Source organism: Tyto alba, unplaced genomic scaffold, assembly GCF_018691265.1.
Source record: "Tyto alba isolate M040663 unplaced genomic scaffold, T.alba_DEE_v4.0 Super-Scaffold_19, whole genome shotgun sequence".
Classification (NCBI taxonomy): Eukaryota; Metazoa; Chordata; class Aves; order Strigiformes; family Tytonidae; genus Tyto; species Tyto alba.
The window spans coordinates 10,433,716-10,460,255 of record NW_024881281.1 but is presented as its reverse complement, the minus strand read 5'-3'; the positions used below and the strand labels follow the sequence as shown (position 1 = coordinate 10,460,255).

At 42.9% G+C, this 26,540-nt stretch overlaps 1 protein-coding gene across 2 annotated transcripts in view; it reads left to right on the top strand.

The window, feature by feature from the left end:
* Positions 1-7,916: 7,916 nt before the first annotated feature.
* SPNS2 (sphingolipid transporter 2) overlaps positions 7,917-26,540 on the top strand; it is a 137,361-nt gene continuing 118,737 nt past the window's right edge. The window contains exon 1 of one of the 2 annotated variants that reach the window (XM_032993691.2): positions 7,917-8,333. In XM_032993691.2, coding sequence (XP_032849582.2) covers positions 8,039-8,333 — 295 coding nt within the window. In that variant the 5' untranslated portion in view covers positions 7,917-8,038. The remainder of the gene's footprint in view (positions 8,334-26,540) is intronic. The other variant, XR_004407137.2, reaches the window with a different exon arrangement.

Genomic DNA, 26,540 nt, shown 5'->3' with positions numbered 1-26,540 from the left:
AAATTTGTCCTTTTTATGGTAATAGTATGGGGTTTTTTATAGCCTCTCACAGTAAATGAATGGCTTCCTAGATTGTTATCATCCTCTAACTTTTCTCTTGCTAATTGGACTCCTGACTGTTTCAGCTTTGTGAAACAGTCTCTGCTAAAACAGGAAGCACTGTACGCTGCTCAGGTAATTACTCACTGGCTATATTCTGTTTGCATACAAGAAGGATGATCCAGGTGTAAGTATGCCTACATGAATCACAACTAACAGCTAGTTATGTGATCAGTTCTCTTTCGTGTTGAAAATTAAGCCTAATTTAAAACTTGTCTGATTAGGACACCAGATTGCTTGAACTAAGAAATAGCAGTTGCTAATAATTTATAAAGTGGCAGTTAACTTTCTAACTGGCAGCATGTGTCAATTTACTCTTCATCTATCTCACTGATTATTTTTTTTTTCCCCTTTACTCTCCATCCCATAAGAGATAAGCTTAAGTTCAAAGCTACCTACCCTCTGCTCCATGCTACTTTAGGCAGTGGATCGAGAACCTCTTTCTTCCTCTGATCTCAGAATAATTTGGATATTCTTCTTCAAATCGTTCTTAAATTCCCTGATCTTGAAAACATTCACACTGTGATTCCTTCAAAGAATCTCACTAGTGCCTGCAACCACCATTATCTTGGGTAGAAACCTAGCTCAGCTTCCTAATTTTGGAGTAGTGCTTTCGCTTTGAAGAATGACTTTGCCTTTTTTTCTTCTTTTTGATGCTAATGGTATAGAATTTGACCAAATGTTCTTGGTCCCTTTACAAGCTGGTCAGGGCATGGTCAGGGCAATCCGCTAGTGAAGCAACCCCTGTATGTTCTGTTTGATCAAGTGGAACAGTCACTGGTGTGGACTTTGGAGCTTGAAACTGTGGAACCACTAAGAATAACAGCTGGTTCCTTCCATTCTAGATACCTGGCTGTCAAATCCTGTCCCATACAATTGTAGGCAATTGTTCAGTCCAAGGATGTAATTGCTATTAGTCCAGAAGAATGCATCCCCAATATTCTATTATAAATCAAATGGCTTCACTGTGAATTCTGAAAAGGCATAAAGATTTCTAAGTGTAAATAAAATAAAACCCTGTTCTGAGAGCATGGATTGGCCCTTCAGGTGCTGAGGCTATAGATGTTTTTTTAACTGCAAATGCTGCAGCCCACTTGGAGTAATATAAATGCAAGTGACCCTGATGATGTATTAACATAAATCACATGAGGTTATGAGACTGGGATTGTAATTTTGAGGACAGTGTCTGGGACGATGGATGCTCAGCCCTAATTACAGCTGGTAGTATTAAACTGGAATTTTCAAAGTTGCTCGAGGAAATTTGGTCTTGAAATGAGTTAAGTCAACTCGACTGAGAAAACCATGCAGTTAGAGCTGTACAGTTTCAGCCTGTTCCACTTTGTGTGACCTCATCTTTTATCTGCCCTCATGTGGGCAAAAACAAACAGTGGAACCGTTTCTGTTAATGTTGTTTTTGTAAGGATCCCCTTCTCATGGCTTGAGCCCTTTTGTAAGATGCCAGGAAGCTGTTTATAAATTGGTAACTGCTGGGTCTGTCCTTATTGTTTTGGGATTCCTCTGCTCCCACATGGACCTGGCAGTCCCTTCCTAAAATGCTGGGGCAGTGCAAGAATGCTATTTCTGTAACTATTCATTCCACAATGGATTCTTAAATGCTAGTTAATCAGACCTCAAGTATTTAGCTGTTCTGAGAAGCGGGATGCTAATGGCAAATATGCATGTTATCATCTGCAGAATCTGACTCCTCTAGTGGGAGGAGGCAGTAGTTCAGGCTCAACATCCTTCATTCAAACAAGGGATAAAACTTGCCAAAAATGTGGCACACTAGTAATTGTAGTCCCTGCTGGGACCTGAGGTGAGACCACAAACTCCATTTATTTGGAGCACTGAGACTCCTCTGAGTGTAATGAAGGTCAGTATTTTTGGAGATGGATCACTACATTCAGCAGTCCCGAACATCAAAGATCATTCACTAAGAAATTGCGAAGGGCAGCGGTGGTGTTTGCCTGCTGTACCAACTGCCTCTGGGTACTGTGATTCTGAGCAGCCTGTGGATTTTTGGTTTGGGGTTTGCACGTGTTTTTTCTTGTTGGGTGTAGGGAGGGTAGGGTGTTTTGGGGTTGTGTGGAGGGGTGTTTGTTTGTTTTTAAGTTTTGGTTGGCACAAATTATCATATGCCAGTCAGGTTGAAACGCTATACAAATATTCTAACTGAAAAATTCACAAACAAAAGTCCAGGCACTTATGTAGGATCGTAGAGGGCAAGAGCAGCTGTTTGTATTGTTGCAAAAGCTAAATGTTTTCATGGAAATACAGCTGCTTCTGCATCCAATTTATAATTTCAAGTGCTACAACATGGGAGTCATAAAGGAATGGGGCCTTGGGATATCAGCTTCTGTTCAAGGATTTTTCCTTCCATTCACTGCCTCTGCCACCATCGTGCTTCTGTTGAATTCAAGGAATTAAAACACCACTACACTTTCGACATTGAGATTAAGCCTAATTTGCCCTCTGAGAGATTTTTAAACTTCCGTGCATCTTGGGGCATTGTTCATGCCTTCTCTGCTTAATGAAATTGTTCTGAAGGTGGCATGGTCTGGCCTTGGTGCTCTGTGCCTATGGCACCCTGAACAAACAGGTTTCAGCACACAAGTACCCAAAGCTTTCCTCATGAGACATGTCTTACACGAGTGTGAAAGGAAAAGGATGGTAACCAGGGCGTTATTCACATCACTAAGCATTGAACACACACCTTAAATAGGTAAATTAAGAGGCTGGTCTTGCTAGGTAGTTTAAGGTAGAGTGACTGCTGGAAAACACAGGGGTATATGCTAATGTGTATCCCCCTTCGCTGGTTTGGAAGAACTGCTTGATGCTCAGCAGGTCTCCCTGGCACAGTATCTTACACCAGAAACCTCTGAGCTTGTAAATGCTGCTGTGCAGTCTCAACTGTTAGTAACAGGATAATTCAGCTAATAATTTTCTGAAGAAAAAAGAAGTCAGGAGATAAATTGGGCATAATGGGGACATAGGTGTGTAATTGGAGGGTTGTGATTCTTGTTCTTGCAGAGCTGCAATCTATCTGAAGTCCAAGAATGGGTAGGGCTAGAGAGGGTTCTGTTGTTGTCCTGTGTCTTGCTCTTGCAGCCTTGAAGACCACCTGATGATGTAACTATTCATAATATTTGGTCAGGTTAAGGCTTCTATCTGGATAACTTAAACTGCAGGGTTTGTGCTCCTGTAGTTTGGTGTTCTGTTTGGCTCCTGATTTTGGACCAGATTAAGCAAAATATGGGAAAAGGACAAAAGTAATTCTGAGTCGTAGTTATTTACACTCTAACATGGTAAGACTGTTGTGGGTGGTTTCTGCTCTTGATAATAGTGGTGGCTAGACTGGTGTACGTTTTGACAAAGTGTTACTTCAGAGACTCTAGTCCTTTGACAGTTGTATATTAGAGATTACTGTGACTTTTTTGAAATACAAAAAGTGATTTTTCCAGGATTTTTATTAACTGAAGGAGGAATCTGGATTCTAAGTAAGCTAGGCTAGAGATGGAAAGGTATTTTCTTTTAATTTTCATTATTTTCAAAACGGCAACATGATGCCCTCTTGATGGTTTAGTTCCTCAAGCTGCAGTAATTACTTAGATTAGGTAAGGTCCAACCTGGTTGTCAACAGGGCTCAGGTCTGCATTTTGCCTTGCACGGGTAGTCCAACCCACCAGTCCCCTCCTCCCTTTCCCTCACAGAAAGAGCTGGCAAGGGGGAAGGAGGTGAGGGAGAAGGCAGTTGCTGGCACCTAGCACCAGCAGATCAGCCATCGCCCCTTGGGAGGGAAGGTGGCAGGCTGGTCATGAACTTCCTGTAGGCCAGGTCTAACCCATGGACCGGGTACTGAACTATGTCACTGTAGGTAATATTGGTGCGCTGGCAAATCTGGTTTTGTTTTTGCAAAGATAAATTATAGCTGTTGTCAAACAGAAATGCTTTTGCTGATACTGGCCACCTCTAGAACTCTGGATGTGGGGAAAAATCAATACGTGCAGGTTAGGATAAAATAAAATAAACGTTTTCAAGCTTTTAAGACACTAACAAAATAGCAAATGGAAGAAAATGATCCCTGAAGGGATAAGCTCTGTTGACTGCACTGGGAGAGAGCAGGGCTACTAACAAGTGAATTTGTTTTTTACCTTGTTGAACACTCAGCAAGATGTCTGCAAGTGCCTTTTTGCAGAGCATGGTTAAGGACTTGTGCATGGTTTCACTTGGTCTCATCTGGGCAGCGTATCTGTGTTTGAGGCCACTGGGACAAGACAGTGATGGGGTATGGGCTGAGGTGCCTTTAGAGATGTGCCCAAGGCTACATTACTTGTCTGCAGAAAGGCTGCTGATTCTCTTATCCCTAGCTAATATCTGTTATCTGGAATCTAGAAACTGTCCAGAGCTCATTCTGGAGCAGAGGTGACATGCATAATCAGGAAGAAGCAGAACGATGAGCTAGATAAGTTCAGACTTGCTTTTAATTATATCTACACACCTCCTGGTAGTGTTCCCAGTGTGAGGCAGGTTCCTAGCTTTTAGCCAGAACGCAGTATCACCAGTATCAAGAATGATGCTGCCCATCTCAATCACCACGGCCACGAGAACACTACTGTTTTGTAATCACCATTTCAAGATTAGGTTGGCATAATGTGCTTTCCTAGGGGCTATGCTCAGATCAGTCTAGTGACTGAAGTGAGTGCAGAAAATACTGTGTGTTTGGTAAGCAGAGTAAGAACTGGTGTCTTCAGGGTTGGGACTTTTAACCCATCTAATCTGACCCCCCATATCATCATATAGGCAGTTCCCTCTGCGTGGAGTGCAATAGCTTGCGTTTGAGTTCAAAAAGGCACTTTCTAGAAGGGCAATCAACCTGGATCCAAGGACATAAAGGAACAGAGAATACACCCCTTCTTTAGCATTTTGTTCCAGATGATAATCACTCTGTAACAAAGGTGGGACAGATGATTCATTAGGATTTTTCTAACTCCAGCTCTCAGCCATTGTTCTGGTCCTTGCTATGCCTTTTCCCACTTGATTAGAGCTCTTAGAACTGGCATTTTTCTCCCCACGATAGAACTTGCACACTGTAATCAAATTGCCTCTCAACAACCTGTAACAGCAAAACCCAGCAATGTCTCTAAGCTAGAATCTACTGTTTCTCTTAAGAGGCAGTAACCAGTGATTTTAGCAGTTCAGTCATATGAATCATCCTGCCAGTAAAGCCAATTCCATCACATTTTTTCCAGTTCCCTTCGCTTTTCCTTTACATAAATCTCATGACATGGATGCACTGGCATCTGCTGTGTTTGTACGTGAGTTTCCACGCACAGCTGAAGGTGTTAAGGTTTGCTGTAAGACCCTGAATAACTGACCGCCTACCCAATGCCCCTTTGTGCTGTCTGTAGATGTCTCTGAGCTGAAACTCCTCTCCGTGTGAGAAATAAAAGGACGCTCTTGCCAGTCCGTTCAGCTTTGTCCTGCATTGCTCCGTATTTGATGGCCATCAGAAGCCTGCCCAAACTTCAGAGCATATATGTTGTTCTTTAGTAGTAAATTGGTATTTGGGCTAATTTCTCTTGGGGATTTGGAGAAGTCACTCCCCAGACATTTTAGGCAGTTATTTTCATGTGCATTAAGCCACCTTGGTTTAATTGTCAGCTGTGTTTGTGTGCTTGGTATTGGTTACAAGTGAAAAGAAAGAAATTGAATTAAACTTCAGTTTCTTAAGAAAACTGTGCTTAGTTGCTTTCAGGGGAACCATTTGATCCACAGGACTAAGGTCTTTAATTTTGCCTTACCTTTTAATCTCATTAACATCTTCTGAACACTGTTTTCTATGTGCAAAGCCCAGGGGTAGCCCAAGCAGTGAAAAAAAAAAAAAAAAAACCAAACCAACAACAACAAAAAAACCCAACAACAACAAAAAAAACAAAACCAAAACAAAACAACAACAAAAAAAACAGTGGCATAGACTCTGGAGCAGACCATAAACATTTGAGGGCTCCTGGATGCTTTGGCTGCTCTCTGTGGAACTCCTTGAACCTGTAGTTCAGCTGTGTTTAGGGCCTGATATACCTAACTTAGAGGACACACGAGTTTTGTCTCCCCTGCTGGGCAAGCTGTGTGGTCTTTTTGAAGCCATTTTACTTCCTTTTTTCCTCTTCCCACCCCTCCCCTTCTCTTTTACCTTTTTTTTTTTTTTTTTTTTTTTTCCCCTCTTTTCAATTCTACCCTGTTGTTTTCGTGGTTGGTTTTTGTTTTTGTTTTTTTCCTTTTTGGGCTATATAATATTCTGGGTGAACACTGTCACTTGACTGCATTATTTATACCACCTGAATTCTGAAATTAGTGGGAATGTGAAGAAGCAGTTTTGTTTGTTAGTATAACCTTTACCAGTCAGTCGCATCTGAACTGCAGATGCTGCTATGGGAGTAAAAAAAATGATTCCCTAGACTTTGACAAGTCAACCAGAAGATTATCCCGTGTTAATCCAGCTATGTTGTTTCTGTTACCGAAACTAGCTCCAGAACGTCTGTGCAGACCTATGGGCAACATAAAAACGTTACCACTATTTGGGAGTGTCGTGGGACTCTTGCTCCTTTCCTCAACGTCACGTTGCTCGAACAGCACCGAATCGCACGCTGAGTCACCAGAAAGTGCCCTTTTCACCGGCCGAATCCCGGGGGTTCCTTGTGCAGCCTCTCACCGGATTACCGGCATAGTCTGGCCCCGGTGTCATCGGCGGCAGCTCTGTGGAAAGGGTGTGACAGAGCCAGGTACGCTGAGCACACACACACCACATTGTGCTCTGAGCAACTCCGGTTTCCTCACAGGTGGGTGGCGGGGGTTTTGTTTCAGTGTATATCCTGGAGACAAATGCTTTAATCATGATGCAGTTTCATAGGTAAGATCAACAAACACAGAATCTGAAATCGTAAGGTACTGTTTTTCAACAAGTGCATGTTAGCTTTCTAGCAGTCGTCTTATTTTTCTGTTTTTAGTTAGCTTTTGTAGTTTTACTACAGGTACGACAGGCTGGAGCCACTCTGGTTGTGAACACTTTTATCTCTTTGAAGACTTCTCCTTTTGAAATGAAATTTCTCCTGGCCATCCTTAGCTCAAAGGTGGAACTTTACAGGGAGTGGGATGAAACTGTTTCCAGTGGGGGGAAACTTTGGAGCAATTTTACTTCCTTTGAAGATGCATGTTGCTCCTGAAGCAACTTCGGCGTGATGGGAAAATCTTCTGGGGCCGAGCAGGGAGCTGCGAGGTTGGCAGTGCCTCACGGTGCCGTCCCTTCCCCACAGCAGGCTGGGGGGCTGTGGGTGGTTCTGGCGGTTGAAAGTAGGCAATGAGATCTTGTTATTTTTTTGGTACAGATTTATCTGAGGGTGGGCCTGCGTGACTTGTGTGGAGTTTAGTGTTGGATACAAGCTCAAGTGCTTGTTTTTGTTAGGTGTTTTTTTGTTTTGTTTTCGGGTAGTTTGTTTGGTGTGGGTGTTTGTGTTTTTGTTTTTTTGTTTTTTTTTGGGTTTTTTTTTCTCCAGCTAACTACACGGTTCTGCCCCTCGGCGTGTTCTAAGCCCGCGGTCCCGCACCCAACCGAGGGAACGGCTCCCTCAGCCCCGTCGCGCCGGCAAGGCCGAACCGCCGGGCCCGGGCCCGGCCCTGAGGCGCGGCCTGAGGGAGGTGCGGGGGGGCGGGGGAGGGAGCGCGGGCGGCTGCGCGGGGGCCCTGGGGCGGGGCGGGGGTGGGCGGAGCCTGCTGTGGCGGGGTGGGCGGAGCCTGCGGGCGGCCCCGCCCCGCCGGGGCAGCTGTCAGCGGCGGCGGCCGGTCCCGCGGGCAGGCGGCTGGGGCGGCCGCGGCGCTGAGCGCGCACCGGCGGTGCCTCCGCGCCGGGCCCTGCGCGCCGCCCTCGCCCTCCCGCAGCCGCCCCATGATGTGCTTGGAAAGCGACGGCTCCTCCGGCAGCAGCCCGGGCTGCGGCGGGCGGCTCCGTGCCGGCGACGAGGAGGAAGAGGAGGACGGCGAGCGGGGTTGCTGCGGCCGGGGCGTCGAGGGCGAGGTGCAGACCCTGTCCGGCAGGATGAACCCGCCGGCGGCCGGCAAGCACCCCGAGCGCCCGGCCGCCCGCCACAAAGCGCCGAGCCTCGGCCGGGCCCGGGTGGCGGCCGCCGGCATCCTCAGCGTGGGCAACGTGCTCAACTACCTGGACCGGTACACGGTGGCAGGTGAGGGCACCCCTCGGCGCTGCCGCGGCGGGGACAGCCTGTGTGTGTGTGTCCCCCCTCCCGGGGGGCTCCGGTTCGCCGTGCCTGGGCTGGAGCGAGCCGGCAGGGACGTGGTGCGGCCGGTGCCCATTGTGCAGACCCTGCGGTATTGTTCTCTAGTTTGTCCGAATTTGGGCGAGAATAAAAGGAGGTGGCCTTTGTTTGTCCGGGCTGGATGGCGGAGGAGGTGGTTGGCTGGGGGGTTCGTCAGAAGGGACCGGCGATACTTTCGGTGGCTTTGCGGGCTGATGGGAGAAGCGTTACCGATCCCGGGAAGGGTACCGGTGCTGCGGGTGGCAGGTGCAGGCGCGGCCGGACCCACGCAGCCCGCTGCGCCACGGGGGAGCGCGGTCACTTGGCTCTCCGGGGGTGCGAAGCGCGCTGCAGCCGCTCACCCCCGCTTTGTTTGCGCGGAGCCCCCCCAGCCCGACCCTTGGCGGGGAGGGTCCCGCTCCGCAGAGCTCCCCCTCCGCCGCCTCCCCCTTCGCCAAGCGTCTGTTTTCTGGAGGTAAACGGTTTGAAATCACGCACTCCGTGACGGATGCGTTTTACCATCACGAAAGACACCGTGCGCCTCGGTAATTGCTACTAATGTAGAGCTCGGCTCCGAAGCAACTGTGTGTTCGGATGTTTACTGTACAGTCCCTAGAGGGGACTCTTCATTTATTCTTGTCAGGCAGTAACAGCAGGGAAGAAGATGATTACTGAACTTTTTCTAATTAGAAATGAAGTAGACTTGTTGGTATTCAACTGTCTCATGTAATTAAAATATAATACATATTCTGTATTTAGCAATACTGATAATTTTATCTTCAGAGCTTATAAAGGGGTTTGTTAATGTATAGATTTTGCCCTATGCATATGCATATTTTAATCACTAGGACTCAGTGTGGCGTTAAACAAATCAGATATTTGTTTATACCACATTAAAATAATATATGTTTGTAGGGCAGTAATAGAGTGCAAGGGACATAAATCTAAGCACTGTTGTCAGAATAAGTTGGCCAGGTTGGCTTTGTTTTGTCTGGGGTAGAGAGATGGGGAAGGTTAGAATGAAAATTTAGCTGACACGGTTGTGGGGTTTTTTTATTATTATTTTTTAGGCAGGGCTTGCTCAGTCAGGAAATGTCCCCCCCCGGTGTCGGGGACTATTGAATAATTGGTTGGTAGTAAGCGTATTACAGGAGGAAGCTTGAAGATACAAGGCTGATCTTTTATTACAGAAGGAGACTGTAGTTTGCTTCCTTACCCTCTTGTAGGAATCTCTCTAGTAGAGAGTTATACCACAAAGCACCATTTTCCTTTAATGCATGGAAAGATTCCTTTTCAGGAAGCTATCCCCTGCCTCCTGCACACTTTTTGTTTTTAAAAAATCACTATCTTGTTCACCTATTTGCTCTGGTACTCTCAGCAAGACCTCTGTCATCTGATTTCTCTGCCTGCAAGAGCAGAAGGCATGGGATGCTCTGGCCAAGGGAGGGAGAAGCATCCTCGTTTCTGGGAAGGCTGGAGAGTGCCTGACCAAACAGAGGATAGAAATGCCTGCCTACTGTGATGTGCAGTATTGCTAGTCCCAATGCTACGATTGCCAGTATTTCTATGATAAACTCTCGGTTTACGGTGCTCAGTGACTGCCCTGTGGAACTTACCTGTTAGCATTCAGCTTGATATCGAAGGTTTAAGAGCTCAGACATCAGGCTTTCCTTTGGGGACAGAATCGAATTTTGCATGATCTTTGTCTTTTGTCAATTGGTATTTATTTTTCAGACTGGTGTTTTATAAAGTGTTAATCCAAAACAAGGAATAATTTAAATCCATTCTAATACAAGAGTTGTGGCAATAAAAATGATGTGTTTTGAGTTCAAAACTGACTTTATTATAAAGTCTTCTTGAAAAGCAGTCTTTGCTTTTATATTTTGAGTCTTAGTGCATACCACATGCTTATGTGATGTGCGCTTGCATATGAATCAAGCTAGCACTTTGAATATTCAGCTCATGTCTCAAGACAGGTAATAATTAGTGAATACAACTCTTCAGACCTTCAAAGTACATTTCAAATATGAATTGTTGCAGCAGCGTAATAAGGGAATTTAACACTAGCCATGTTACAGCAGGGGAAGTAGCATCAGAAGTTATGATTTACCTAGGGCCAGTGAACTGTTGTGAGAACTGGAATTAATTTCTGGTTCCAGTTCTGTTCAAAACAAATGTTAGAAGAGCAGCAGGACCAATGGAAACTGGTTCCTGAGAATTTGTGTCTCTAGGGTGATCCTCTCCTGTAGGTTCTCTGACGTCAAATAAGAGTTGACCTTTGTCATTAACCCTGCTCTTCTTGTCTTACAAGAGTCCCTCCTCTACCCAACCTTTTTTTTTTTTTTTTTTTTTCTTTTTAAATGAAAGTGTTGGGAGCTTTGGGACTTCTTCCCGCTGTCACATTTAGTCAAAAGCAGGTCAGCGGACTCAGGTCAGTAGGCAGCTGACAGACGGACATAAGCAAACAGAGAATCTAGTTGTATAGGCACAATACTACAAGTACATCTTCTATCTTACTTGAAAACTTGGTTGCAATCATTTTGGTCTTCCTGGTCACAAATGCCAAGTATATAAAAAAGCAAGTATATATTTAGTGTGTATATATATAATAAGTATATGCAAGTATATATTTAGTCAGTAGAAGAAAAGATCATATATGGAGTTCTGTGTTCCCAGTGTAATTCCCTGGGTATTTTCCACTGTTTTCTAACATAAGCACACAGAATCTAGATAATATCCATCCAGTCATCGCAAGGAGAACTTTATGTAGTAGAAAGAACTAGGCTGATCTCTCCGATAGCACATCTTACTCCTAAAAGTAAAAAGCAAATGCTTTTGCATAGCTAAAAAATAAACAAGTGTGGTATTTCTTGGTGTTTACACTCTGGATACAAAGGCATTGCATATAATGAGTTGTTCTTGGGTAATCTTTTTTCAGGTGCAACAAGCAAGGAAGGAGCTGCCTGTTTCCCTGGTTTTGGTTTAATGATTTCCCAGCATGGACTAAATGAGTTTAGGATGGGATGTGCCTTGGACATTCGATGACAGAACTTGAGTGCAGTTTCTGAGATACGGGATATACCTAGCTTCACACTTGACACGAAGTTGCAGCTCTTTTGGGAATGCATGATGCAACTGGGCCTCCACTGAGGACTGGCCTGCTTCTTATGGTTTAAGAACAAGTTTATTTCAATACTTTAAAAATAAAAAGCTTGCACAGTAGTAGTGGACATTTCAATAATGTCCTTATGTTTACGCAGAGCTGTATATTTCCAGTGTGTATGGGGAATGTTAAAATATAATGATATTTGGGAGAAGCTGTCCCAGACTAAACATGGGAGTGCCTCTAGTGTGGCTCTTCTAAAGAAAAGATTGAAAACTGTGCTGAACATTACTGACTTGAAGGGAAATGATCCTCTGCAATTTTCTTAATGGGTCTTTGATCATACCGAAAACAGTTGCCTGTGGAAAAAGCATTCTTTCAAGAGCCGTGATATTTTGCTGCTATTAGGAAAGCAAAGAGTAAGGAAAAGGGAAACTAGCAGTCGTGAAACCATTGCAGATTCCCTGTGAAACTACAGCATTTCGGCCATCCGGTGATGCTGGGACATACGTTCTTCCTTAATGAAGTTTTGGGAAAAGTCATCTTACCTTCAGAAGATTGGAATGTGGTTTCACAATTATGCCATGGATGACCTTTTACTGCGCCTGCTGTTGACGATGGAAATAGTCTTGCTTCATTAGGGTGTCACCTCCACGTTCTAATTCAGACGCTACTTCCTGGCATTTCTGTAGTGCTTTTGATTTAAAGGTAATGATTTAATTAAGCTGGAGAACTACCCCACAAAGTAAACGAATCTTCCTATCCCACTACAGAAGGGGAAACAGAGTTGTAGAGTGTCGGCGATTTGCCTGTGGTAATGTAGTTAGTGGCAGTCTTAGCTGGTATTAGTTCATCCTTGAGGTTCTCTATCCCTGTGACACAGTATGCCATAGGCTTTGGTCTGCTGTTTTTGTCCTGTAAGTGTCTGTAACTTGCTCATAACCATATTTGTGTTAATTAGCTTCTCATTACAACACATAGTTGCAAATCAAATACCATTCTTTGAAGATACATACATGCAAATGATTATTGAAAGTTGAAAGTCAAGTTTTAAACTATGTAGTACAAGCTATAACTGAAGGGTTAGGAAAGGTTCAACACTAGCTCTCAAGTGCGAAGACATTCAAGAGGTTAGAAGCCAAAACTTCTTTTTACTTGTGAGTTCACATTCGTGGCAGTAATATATTTCCGCATAGCATGTTTCATACTGAATGATCTTTATGCAGTCTGAGATCTCATCTATGTAATGGGATAGAGAGAGCCCCTTATCCCCGCTGTAATAAGACTACGCTCAGTGCTTACAGTTTCAGGGAGGAAACCATTAAGTGCAAGCTCTTTATTTTTGTCTCTTGTTGAGCTAATCTCAACCTAGGACTCAGCTGTGGAAGGAGTGTAATGTTGGAAAATATTAGAAAAGAATATTGACAGAACCTACTTGAGCTGGCAGTGCCACTGGCTCATCTCTGTGAGAATTTGCAGAAGGCTGACAATGTTTTGCTTGGACAATAGGTGCCTGTTAGCTGGCTCAAAATTCAAGAAGTACTGCACTGTGAGCAGAAGCTAGAAGGACTGAACCTCATGCGCTTCGAAAGCAGGCAACAGAAAGCACTCTGCAGCACAGTGTGTGGTAGCATCTAGTTCTCTAATGTCGTGTTTTCCCTGTGTGATGGGGTTTATTGCATAGTCAGCTGCTTCCTGTTTGCCGGTTCTTACGCGAGTTGGCAGGATTTATTCCAGAGTATTTACATTTCAAGTGAAGTCTTATTATGTTTAATCATAGTATTTTTCTTCCTTGTGATGTAGGTTTGCCAGATAGTAACTATCTTTGTTATTATGTGCAGATTTTCCTGTTTGACTCTGAGATCCTCTTTCATGCATGTTGATTAATTTTATCCCCAAAGCATCCAAGTCATCAGAGTCAGTGAATGTGGCCTTTATTACATGGAGTCAAGATCCTCATAAATATTGAGTGTGTTCCTAAGAATAATGTGATCTTACTAGTCCCTTGATCTCTCAGAGACTGTCAATATCAGAAGCTGTATGGAAAAGCTTCTCTGGTCAAAAGTGTGGGAATTCTGGAATCATTCCTTCGGAACCTTTCAAATACCATGCCAACCTGTAATAGAGTTAAATTTCATCAAGTCAACCTGGTTTCAGTTGTTCCTATTTATTACACATTTATTCTTTATTGCTTCTGGTAGACTGAAAGACAGAAGCAAATCAGCTGCTGATAAGATAGCATGGTGGGCTACTAAGTTCAATAGCTGTCAAAAGCTGGTAACATTTCCCCCAAGATGAAATTTCATAGCTCTTGCTTGGGCTTTCAAGTGCTGAGGAACTTGTGATTGGAAGGTGTTATAATATGTTGCCTGAATCAAATAAGGGTTGTAAAGTTCTTGAAGTTTCTTATAACTGTTAATAAGGGCTCATGGTACCTATTCAGGAGATTCAGTGGGAAACCGTAATTTTATTTTACAGCTAGAAATTAGGAAATTCAGAGATCAGAATTCTTGCTGAATTGCTTGTTTGCATCATCAGTGCTTTCTGTGTGTTATAGACCAGGACATCATTGTGCAGCTTCTTCTGAATCAGATGGTACACCAAGGGTGCTTATAATCTGTGTATATCAAGAGATATCAGAGGGCTGTAGGCCATGGATGGGAGAGCCTGAAGGAGACAAGAGACAGTATAAGGGGCCCTAGATTAGCAGATACAATTTACTTGGTAGGCAGCATAGCCAAAGAGTGAGGAGGGATTTGAGGGGAGACAACAGTAGCTTTCAGCAAGTGTTTACAGACAGTATCTACCAAACACGATGAGCATCGCAGGAGAAAGTGTGAAGATGTCTGTTGGAAATGGATGATGGAGGATGGTGCCCTTCTGCTGATTGACTTTTCTGGAAATTGGCACGATAGATGTAGCGTGATGAGTGTTCTAAAAAAAAATAATATATGTTCAAAACAAGTTTTACAGTGGACTTCTGAAGTGGTGCAGGGGCCGTGGAAGTTAAGGGGAGTTGAGCAAAATGAGTTTGGAGCCCAAAGAGGTGTAAGTGAGGTGAACAACTCCTAGTGGTTTCCAGAGAGGTTTGGGTATGGAGCTGGGCATGGACCTCTCTTGAAAATTGTATTTTTGGTGAACTGGTCTGAAATTCTTGGTCTGAAAGTCAAGAAGCAAATCTGAGGCAGGTACAGTCAAAATAAAAAAAGCAACAAACAACAAACCCCCAAACACTTAGTTCTGAGCTCTTAATTACTAGAACCTCCCTTTGAGTTTGGTACTATTAAAATAGTTCACCACGGTATTAATAGACTGGATGAGTACTTTACTTAGAATTGGTGTGCACAGTAGGCATCTCAGACATTTTTTCTTTTTTTGACGCATCTGCTTTCATTATTGTTTTGCGGGTGTTTCTGTTTTATGTAACTCAGCTATTTCTGTAAGGTTGCAGGGAAAGGAAGTGAAAGGGAGGGAACACTCATGTCTGCACTTCTGGTTTTACAACAGTAGAAATAATCAGGAAAGTGAGAATGTAAGGGATCCTGGATGGCTGAAGGGGTGTAGAATCCTTCACTTTTGAGGTAATTCATTTGCACCTGTAGCCAGTCAGGAGTGGCTGAAGGTTTCTTTTGGAAAGGTCTTGAATGAGCTGTTCAGGACTCTCTGGTGATCTCTTCCCACACTTCATGATGCTGTGTGTTTCATGAAAGCCGCCACGCAAGACATGGCTGGGAACCACGATGCTCTCTCTCAAAATATAAAATGGCAGAGTAAGGCATTGAGTTCTTCAGTCAGGCTGATCCTTCTAGACAGCAGTGAAGCATGTTGCAAGAGCAACGTAGCTGCTCCCACCTATTCTGTACTTCTGTTTTTGAGGGAATAAATATCAATCATCCTTCTCCAGAACTGTTAATCTCCTACCACAACTGAAATCACAGAGCAATTGTAGCTGAAAAAAAAAAGGGAGAGAAATACAGAAGAAAAACTCAGCTTTATGCCTTGCCAGACCTAAATTCAGGCTTCAGCAATATGAACATACCACGGTTATGTTGTTGGTGAACAATATTATCTCCTACAGGCTTTTTTTTTTTTTTTTAATACCTTTCCTATGCTTCTGCTGGTGGCGAGCAACTGCAGTGGCTGAACAGAACAGCAGAGGGAAAGAATCAGGGTTTATATGGAGAGTAGCTGCAGTAGCAGCTTGGAGCTTGGCTGGCAGAATGAGAAACACATGCTGGAATGAAAATCCTCTTTCAGCCTTGGCATGTGATGATGTTTTTTTAATTTTAAGGCTGCATTGAACCAAAACTGCAGTAATCCATTCTACTCCTTGTTCAGGCTTCTGCCAGTAATTATGTAAGTTACAGAACACAGTTAATTATTTGTTTCATAGCTTCCCATTTTCTTTATTTGTATTAGAAACTTGTCATTATTGTCTTAGAATGTGAGCCCTGTGTTCTTAACAACATGGGAAACAACAAGAGTGGGTGAAGTGACAGAGGCAACAGGACTTCTGGCTGTGTGCAGCCTGCAGGGCTTGGACTAAACCTACCCGAAGGTTAACTTGGATTTGTGTGGCTGTCCTACAATTTGGTGATCTGCTCTCTCTGCATATTCTCATTTTGGAGAAATGATCCTTTGGGAGAATGTGACAGCAAAGCAGTACAGATCTGAAAGGGGGGGGTGAGGTGGGACTTGCCCTACTGTTGATTTGCAATTTCTATATCTTTTTGCCTGTCACCTCTGTATTTCATGATTTGTGCCTGTGTGGTAGTAATAACCTTGGACATTTTGCATTTCTGCTGGCATATATAGTTGCTTTAGCACAGTTTTGCTACCAGGTGTGCAGTTTGGGAGGTTTACAAACCACTGTGTGCTCTTGCTCTATACCTTTCCAGTGAGACTTTTCATTTGAAAATGTGAGACCATGACAGGATTGTGTGGAGTGTTTTTTTTGCATGAGATACTGAATTCTCATCTTTACATTGCCTCTAGTGTTGGGTGATTTTCTCCACCAGGCTTGTGCTTGTAAGCTTTATCCCAGCTGGACCCACTGGGGCTTGGCTGTCCTGAGCACCACGAGTTAAATAATTTGATGTCACATCAGCTGACCAAGTTACGCTACTATCCAGGCTTTAGTAATTGAGCAGGTTGGTGTATGAAATGTTGGTTATGGGGCACTGAATCAGGGCTGCTTAAGCACTTTGGGGCAGGGACTTAATTTTGTGCAGTTCCAGGCATACCGTCAATGCTAAACAATAATTAGTATGGAATTGCAACACTCTTAATAAATGCTGACTGTATAAGTTAGGAAACAAACTATGCAGTAAGGAAAAATTATTTCTAATGCACCAATGTAGCTCATAAAGGGTGGTCATTGCGTGTGTTTGTTAAGCTATTAGGACTCAAATACTGTTGCAGCCATACTAATGTCAAAACATTTGTAATAGTCTTGTTATTTCCATCTAGCAGCCAGAAATGCTGACTAACTTTCAAATTAACAATGTTTCATGTATTCAGGAAACAAAATACCCAAGGGCCATGGGTGACTGACAGCTACAGTACTCTGATTAAAACTGACAGTTCCTGATCAGCTCTGTCTTGGATGTGTTGGTCCCTTCTCTGATGGGGAAGAAAATGAGGACAAAAAGTGATGTAATGTGATAATATTAGGTGATGCAACTTTTTTTGCATTTGCAATTTTTTATGAATTTGTAACTCGGAAGTACCAAACAAGGTACCTGAGTAATAGTACTTGGAAGGACAAACATTTATCTCTCTGTGGTGACTTTCCTAAAACAAGATATAGAAAATACTGAGGTGTTAGTTTCTAGTCATTGATTTTTTGACTATAACAACAGTGTGCTGAAGTTCCTGAGCTTCTGATGGTTGACTAAGCTATGGTGTTTGGGGCACTAAAAAGTGTGTATGGTTTATTTCTAACTGGTATTAAGGCAAGGGAGATAATTTTTTTTCTCTCTAAATGAGAGGAATCCTGGTGGTTTTGTTCATCTGTGCTTGCATACGGTCTGCATAAACAATTACCCAATCCCTAATGAAAAACCTTGAGTCACTGGTCAGAACATGAGGTTGTTGGGTGCAAATTCTGGCCAAAGGTTGGGCACTCACCCACTAGTACTCCATAGTGAGTGTATCTTCTGCCCCTTCCTCCCTGCCTTTCTCCCCAACAGCATTTCTTAGCTGTTGAGGGAATCATCAAATTTGTTTCATTTACCTCTGTGTTCATTTAATCTACTTTTATAAGTATGCAGGTGCTGGATGCTCATGAGCTTCTCCAGCATGTGCTGCTGTGTGCTTGCCGGCTCTGTGGTCTACTTTGAACTGTACAGAAGTATCGGAAAAGCAATAAAATTAATGAGTTTGCTTCTCTTGCCTATTTCATTATAGCATCATCTTGGTAGAACTGCTAAAATTCAGGGTCACTTGCTATTTCCATCATAAAACATGTATTTTTAGGTAGTCATAATTTGCACGTCTTACATGTTGGCAAATTCCAGTTTGGCATAAATGGATATTGCTCACAGTTATTTTCCAAGCTTAGATTTGTGACCAGTTTTGGAAGCTAGTACACTGTTTTTTGTGCTTTGGCACCCATGACATTGAGGTAGACCTTTTGCTACTTAAGTAAGTTTTGGGTCATACTCTTAAGCCATTGGGGTTGGGGACACTGCAGATGTAGGGCGTCTTTCTGAACCTGCATGGCTCAAAAGTTACAGATGCAGCACAGGGAGAACAGCTGTGCCTCTTGGAGCTCATTTCTGATGAAAACACGTTTGTTGAGTCACTGCATAGAGCCCTTCCAGAGGCTCTTTGTCTCTCATGTCATGTTTCAGTAAAGCTCTTGGAAGCTAAACCGCATTTCCAAGTAGGGTTAAAATTACCTTTGTCCTTAAAGGTGTGCTAAGATGCATGTGATATTAAGGCACATTTTTGGCAGCTATTCAAGGTGTAGTGGGTGTACTGTAAGTTATTACAAAGCTACTAAAATTATCAGGTTCTTGGACTGTGGATCAAGAGGGGTTGCAACAGTAGCTGAAGAAGAGAGAAGTAAATCACTTTCGCTCCGCATTTCATTGTTCTTGTTAAACTTCTTTTTCTCATTTGGAAGTGACTCAAAATTAGTAATGCTTCTGTAGTCATATTATGCCCAAAAATATATAATGGTATAAATGTCAAACTCTGTACATCATTGCAAGCTTACATTTGCTTCATAAGTGTACCTTTAAATCACTTGCATTGCTGAAAGCCACTTTACTTAACAAGAATAAGAATAAATTAGCAGTAGAGCTAATGTTTGAATAAAAACTGGAGTTATGTGAGTGGCTGGATAGAGGGTTCTACCTGTACAAACTGACTCAGGATTTAACCTTCTTGATTTAAATATTTAGTCAAGCTCTATTATACCATCCTTTCACGTTTTCTATGTGAATAGGAAATACGTTCATCACCATGTAGGAGCTGCTGGACTCTGTAACCTGGAAATGTTTGATTTTATTCACTCAAGACTTGTGCAGCTGAAGTACAAACTGCTCCCATCTGAGTGGGAGAAATGTCCTATGCAATTGCTATCTGTAGCAAGGGGGTTGTGTATACAGAACAAGCCCATCAGTGGGAGAGTTCGGTTTGTCTAGATGTTGATGTTCAGCTTCTGGTCTCTGTGCCGAGCGTGCCAGAAAATCCCAGGTAGGATCAGTCATTTAAATTTACCAACTAGTGATAATTAAGCTGTAAACTTTATTAATCACACATTTGGCTGGCCAAACCAATATTTTTCAGTGCTTCAGTTTTCTTGGTAGAATAAAACAAATACATAAAACTTTTTTGCTTGTGTGAGTTGGGCTTTAGTGAAGGAAGCTGGTAGGAAGAATATTGATTAGCAGCACAGTTTTTCCACTGTTTTCAGGGGTTTCTTTTGTTCTGCAGGAGTAAGGTTTGCCCTGGTGGTTTTTTTATCGCTGCCATTGACATAATATAGAAGATCACTGTTTGCAGCTTCCATTTGAACATGTGGACTCCAGTTGCCTCTGCTAGTATTGAGTTGTAAAGACAGGAGACCTAAAATACAGATCTTAGTCATGCAGAAAGTTTCTATTTTAAAAAATAGGTTTATAAGTATGGTGTTTAAAATATATCTGCTCCTTTATAATTACACACTTAAGATATTAATATATATAATTTTGAAAGTATAATTTAGACTCCGGTAGGTAGTGTCATGACAATTTTAAGGTAGGTTTAAAAAAGTAATTGTACCTAAATATCTCATCAAGAGCAACTTCTTCTTTAGTGATATTCTTGGGCTTAATCTGGAGGACCTGATCCTGGACTCTGGTGTTCTTTTGTTTTGGGTTTCTTTCCCTTTTAACCCAGAATACAATAGAGACTTAATTGTTCTGTCTTTTAAAGAAACAGTCCCAGAGTGCTTCTACAAGATTTCAGGGCTAGAGGGACGCAAGAGCACACTTTGAGTACTTTTAGGTTACAAGTTAGGGTTAGAAAAGAGTCTCTGGGCAGCTCTTAAATAAACAAGTAGTAAAGGACTTGGTTGGTGGTAATCTGAGAGTGTAGCACCTGCAAGTGTTAGGGACCAAGTGTCAGCCTGTGTGCGTGGGGTTGTATTCACGCACAGATTCCAGACTCTCCTGCCCTTTGATGTGTTTCTTTTAATGGATTAGTTTCCCTTTAAATCCAGGATAGCGTCTTTCCAGTCAAAATTGCTATGCGGCATGTGGTTTGCTGAGGGGAAAGCAAGTAATTTTTTGTCTACCAAAGGATCATGCCATGTCAGCTGTCTGATCCCCCTATAATTTTGCCGTGGACCACTATTTGGTACCCCTGCTGCTGAGACTGCAGCTGCATGCACTCTTCAAGTTCAGCATGGGTGCTTAGAGGGTCCTCACTCTATTTTTTTTTTTTCCCTTCTCTCCCTCCCCCAGGCTCTCACTTGTGTGTAATCAAATTAACCAGTGGCACCAGCCCCAGTGGAGAAGAGCTCCTCTGTTAGAAAGCTGTCCTTCTAGAATTTGCACACAGATTTCATCATTTGCACCTGCCATTGCTGGCTGCTACTGTGACCTTGTGTGCCAGCAGCCTGTGCTGATAAGTGTTCCCTGTTTCTTCTATCTCAGTTAATAGTTTTAAGGACACTTAATTCCTTGCCAGTCTTCTAAAGCTTGTCTTTGTCCATAATCACTCTGCATTGTACTTCTACAGGGTCCAGTTGAAGAGTGCTTTCAGAGCATGTAATGAAAGCTAGAAAGGGCAGTGTTATGAGGTTTGTTAAATACACAAAGGCAGCAACCCAAATCACCAGCAATTGGTGTCAAGTGATAACTGTGCAGAGATGCTGGGTCATTCAAGACAGTAGCAGTCACTTGTGGAACACTGCAGACTTCTATTTGAAACCCACTGTAGGTTGGTAAAGCCTCTTTTGCTGTTTCTATTCAGATCTTCTGGGCATTGTGCCTTCTCTGGGGTACAGGGCTGCTGCCTTTCCCCCGTGCAGGACCCTGTGCCAGACACACCAGCCTCAGCAGCTGCTCTTGGAGTAACATCAGGGTGCAGCAGCACGCGATCAGGCTGGGGGACTCGCCAGGTCTGCCCACTCCACACAAGTCCTTCCACCATGCTTTTCACTCTCTGATGAACCCCTGGGAGTCAAACCAACGCTTTTTCAATGGGGAAACTTGAAACCACTGCCTTCATCACTACCTCCAGGATATTTCCTTATGCCATGAAGCTATTTAATGGAAATATTTTACACTTCAAAGTGTTCACTTGTTTCAGTCCAGAGTTCTTTGGTTCCGTGCCGACTTTGTATCCACTCTATCACTGCGAATCGTTGAGTCAGCGTTGCGCGGTGGAGCTTTCTAAGAGCGCTGCTTAGACTGAGCAGCAAGCTGGCATTTGGTTTCCTTTGGGGCTGGTTGCTGCAGCCCCCTCATTTGTGGAAAGCTTTCCTGTGATGTTTTCATTTGGGCAGTGGATGCTGCACACCTCCCCGGTGGGTGTGAGAGAGGTCACTGTACCGACAGAGGGGTGCAACTCTGTGTCAGAATTGGAGAATGTTGGTGGAACTGAACAGGGTGCAGCCTGCCTTGTTCCTTCTGCTATTGCGCTGTTAAAAACATTAATCTTTTTAGCTGCTAAGTATCTCCTGTTGGTGATTGCTAGATGTAGTTACATATGTACAAGCAAGATCAAACAATGGAAAATATATGAAATATGAACCCTTTCTTTGTGCCTGGGTGGGAACATTCATCTTGCTTTGGAGAGGAATGTTCACCTCACATTTCCGAACATTGTATTCAGCAGATGAGCTGTTTCCTCCTGCTCCTTCAGGCTCTGGTTTCTCCTTTGGAGATGGGGGCTGAGAGGCCATGCTTAGATGGACTGTTAGAGTAATCAAAATGAACAGGCATGGTTTTAAAGATGCTGTTGTGTGATTTTATTGTTACTGAGTGGAGGGGGGTGGAAATTGGCTTGCTTCTTGTTTTCTTTTTCCATCGTTCAGTCTATTGACATGTAGATAAGCTAGAGTCACATTGGGAAAGAGTTGCCTTTTGACACTAACAGTGTCCCCAGCTGGAGAGAAGACTGAAGAATGTAAGGGAACATCAAAATAAAAAAATCCTACAGCTGACAGCCTCCTGTCAAGTGTCATATTTGCAAAGATTATGGAAATTTTCATATTGCTACTGAGTTCTATCTTTGCTGAGTGACTCTCACTCTGTTAAATGGCTGAGAGAAACCTCCTTGTACAGGCATGGGCATAATTTTACACATCCTAAGGTAATGAGAGTAAATTATGGGGAAACTTTGTTCCTAAACAGTTGCTCTCAGCCCAATTTCATGGAAACTTTAACAACAAAACAAATACAAAACCTTAAAAAAAAAAATTGCCCTTAAAAATAGAGATGAGGATAAAAGGAGACTGTGTCTAATTTTGTTAGCATTGTGGTCCTAATTTGTCGCTTCTGGTGACTTGAATTCCTCACAAATTGCTGGTTTGTCTGCAGATCTGTAATTCCCACATGCTGTAATTTTGTCTTTAGAAATGTTGGCCACTGGCAGTCTTCTCTTTCTGAGCTGGAATTTTGAATGTTTTAAACTCCTCAGTATGGTCCTTCTCTGAATCTAGGTGGAGACGCTTGCCTCTCGGGGAGGACTGTGAAGCTGTTTCTGTTGTGCTGTAATAGAAAGCCCCGCGAAGGCAGCGGTGAGGAGCAGGGTGCTGGGGTGCAGACAGTGCCTGCTGTGCGTGCAAAGGCGGCTTTACACACGCAGCGGAGTAACAGTCCAGCAGAAGGATGTGCTGGAGAACCAGGCTGTCCTCTTCTAGGACACTTCAAAATGTGAGGTCACAGGAAAAAATTCTGAGGTGTTTGCTATGCAAAATCCAAGAATCTCTCAAATAATGTGCTCTGCTCTTTAGTTCCTATCAGCTAGTGGAAGTGTCAGATATTGCTATGAGCCTTTGGCTGGTTTGAAATCAGTAGCCTACATGCTTTGAATTTCAGCTAGCACCCAGTCTCATTTTAGCCTGTATGTTTAATTGTTATGTCATAAACTGAAAGAATATATCATTTATTATAAATGATATATGAAATGAAAACTCAAAATGCTGAGATGAAAGGAGGGATGGATCTGAGTTGCACTTTCATCTGGTTTTCATCATTTCAGACAGGTTTCATCTTGCTGGTTTTTGTTGTTCTTTTTCTAGGAGCACTACAAAATTAAACCTTATTCTTGGTTGTTTACTTTTTACATCAATTTTATCCTGTGGCCATCCTGTGTTGTTCTTATAACCGTTACTATACTTGTAGTCTTAGTATGGATTTCTCCAGTAAAAGGACATGACAAGTAAATGCAATTAACTGAACTATTCAGATCTTCAAGGGCTTATGATGTAACCTAACTGTAGATGGAGGTCAGTCTTGAAGTACAGAGATAGTTTAAGCTCCAGGTATTTTTACTTTTCTGCTCGGCTCTAAAATTTAGTGGAGTTTTGATGCTTACTGAAGTAGTCATGGATGCTTCTTAAATCTGAAATGCCTGGGGAAGCCTTTTTGGTTATACACGAATTATGTATTATTTCCATTTACAGTTAAGAATTGCAATTAAGGACACTGTCATGTTGCCTTCTGTGCAGAGGAGTAACAAGGACTGTCAGAGAACGGAGCTCTCTGCTTAGCATATGAATCACCTGTGCCATACCTACCTGCACTAATTCCTTCATTGGCCTTTCCTTATCTATAATAGGGATCTCTCTGCCCTCAACCAGTAAGGCTGACCTTTGTTATCTCTACTTCTGAACAAATTAATGGGGTTCTATGTTGTTTAATATTGAGCGAGAGACTGGGCCTAAGCAGTTTGCAGGATGCACGTGTGGTGCAGCAGTAACAGTGCTGCAGAGCACTTCTGTGCAGGCCCTGGTACGGCGAGAAGGCAAAACCACATTCTGTAATTCTGTGAAAGAAGAGTGTGTAATTTAAGCAAAATCCTTTACTTGATAGGCTGCAACCATTTATTTTTCAAACGTGCTGTGAAATGTTAGTAATGGGTTTGTATAAAAATGTTTGATTGTGACGGAGGAATGTTTATTTTGGGTTGAGAAGTTTCAGAAAGGAAATTATATTCATATCTTGATCAAAGTTGATTGATGTGAAGTTTATAAGGAAAATAGCTGGGCTGAAGTCTCTTCATGTTAGTGTGAATACAGGGCAATTGCAGAGTGTTTATAGCGTACAACTGACATCAAGATTTTACTACTTTATTTTCCTGTGTTAGGATAAATGGAAGAAGGAACAGAAAGCTCAAGCTAGGTTTTGGACACCGCCATGAGGTGTTACTGTTTATATTAGCGCAGAGTCCTAAGGTCCACAAGAGTGGATCCTAATGCAGAAGTCCCTGTGCTGTTTAACCCCGGTGTGTCGCTGTGAGTGGGGCTGGATGCAGGACAGCGAGGAGGAGGAGGGGGAGGAGGCTCAGCCATGCTGGGGACTCTGACAGGAGCACGTCAAAGGCAGGCGGCCCAGGCTCTGGGGTGACCGTCCTGCAGACCTGCCCTGCTCCTGCACGGCGCCACAGCCTCGCTCCGCTTGCCCACTGAGCAGGGCAAGACTGCCTAGCTTGTGAGAACTTCTCTCAAATAATCCATACTCACAGCAGTCCTGTAAGTTAGTTGTTTATTGTTAGTATGATAATGTTGGTGATGATGCTGATGTTGGCCTTGTGTTTGGAAGCTGAGAGCAGCAACTAGAAGAGGCCATTCCTGAAATGGCTTCTTGGAGGAACAAAGTTACCTCTTCATGTACCTGCTCTTCTTGCTTTCAAGCTGCTAAAAGACCACTCGTGCTCCCCTAGCTGCCTCTTGTTTGGCAAGCACTTTCCAGTGTGGCAAAGCAACCATGCTCCTGCAAATGAATAGGTAGTTTGTGAATGAGTTGACTTGCATACCTAATTTCCTTTCACACCTCTTGTTTGCAGCTGATGTTAGCGTGTATTAAAACATGAAGCTTTTCCTGTGTTATGCTGAGAGAGAGTAAGCAAATGTGTGTGTGAGAGGGAGAAGGAGGGTGAGGGCTTTTAAGTAAAAACATGATGGATGGTATTTAAATACCTGTACTTTGTCATAAATTGATGATGTAATTCAGAGTACATCAATTTATAGGAAGGATTTGGAGAGGAAATTGGTGCAACTCAAAGCACTTTAGGAGGCTCTGGAACTAGTCTGTATCTATCTGGAGCAATGGAGGCAAGGATTAGGACATGCTTCTGCTGAAATAACACATTTGGTCATTTCTGAAGGCTTACTGGAGTATTTGTAGGCAGTAGCACTGTTAATTTTTGCCTTGTAAGACAAATGAGTTACTGTTTTCTGCAGGGAGGAGAAAGTAGAACAAAACCACACATTCCCCTTGCCCTTTCAGGAGCTTTTGCTCCCCCTCTAACCATGGCCATGGCCACACAAGTAACTGCTTTGGATTTAGGGAGCAGCAGCGAGTGGGGCAGGGCAGGTAGGTGGGAATAAGCAGCTGATAAGCAAGGTACTGGGGCACTGTGCTGATCAGCTAAGAAACATAAAGCAATTGAATTATTGTGGGGGCAAAAACACCAGACAAATAACTTGTCTTTTATCAGTCCAGGTGGCCATAGTAGAATTTTGGTACTGAAGCAAAAGGCAGAGGATTTTATTTCTGTCTAGCTTTACAGGGGCAGGGCTTGTTTCACAGCAGTTATGTGAAAAAGAGGGCGTTGAGTTGAGCAGGGTACCTGTCAGTGACAGAAATGATGAGTTATTTTCTTGCATTCTCCTTTCATTTGTCTCTGTACTAACCTGTAGCCTTGTTGTCTTATGTCTGAGCAAGCTTTTTTTATTAGGAATCATCATTGTTCTGTTTGCAAAAAAATAAATGAAAGGAGGAGGTAGTGATGTCTGATGGAAACTTTCACCTTACAGGTATTAATTGCCACAATGATGAGCAGGCCTTTCAAGTTTGCTCTGAAACATTTTGGGTGTGATTGAGCTGTATCCTGGGTTCGGAGCCTGTTTTTTTTCTGTTTTAGGAATTTTCTGTACAACCATGTGATTTTGAAGAGTTTAGTCTTAAAAGAATTCAGTAACTACAGTAACAGCTGTTTTAAGGAGAGTGTCAAATATCACAAGGGTAAACACACACACACAGAGGACATGGAATTTCTTAAATCCTAGTTCTTAAAGTTAGAACTGATTCTCTAAGTGTTTCTTTAAAAAGCCATGGCATGAGGCATAGAGTATGCTGTTGTCAGATGGGAAGCTACAACAAGACAAATGTCTGTTGGTGACTCCAAAACGATTTGCCTTCTGTGGAGCTTCTTGTTTCCTTGCTGAAGAGGGGAGAAGGTTTTCTCATGACTCCATCTACCTTTATTAACATTCTTCATTCAGTCCTACTTCCAAGATCATAATCTTTGCCCTGAAATGCCCCATTTCCCTAAAGCTTACTGTAAAAATAAGTAAATAAGAATTGTAT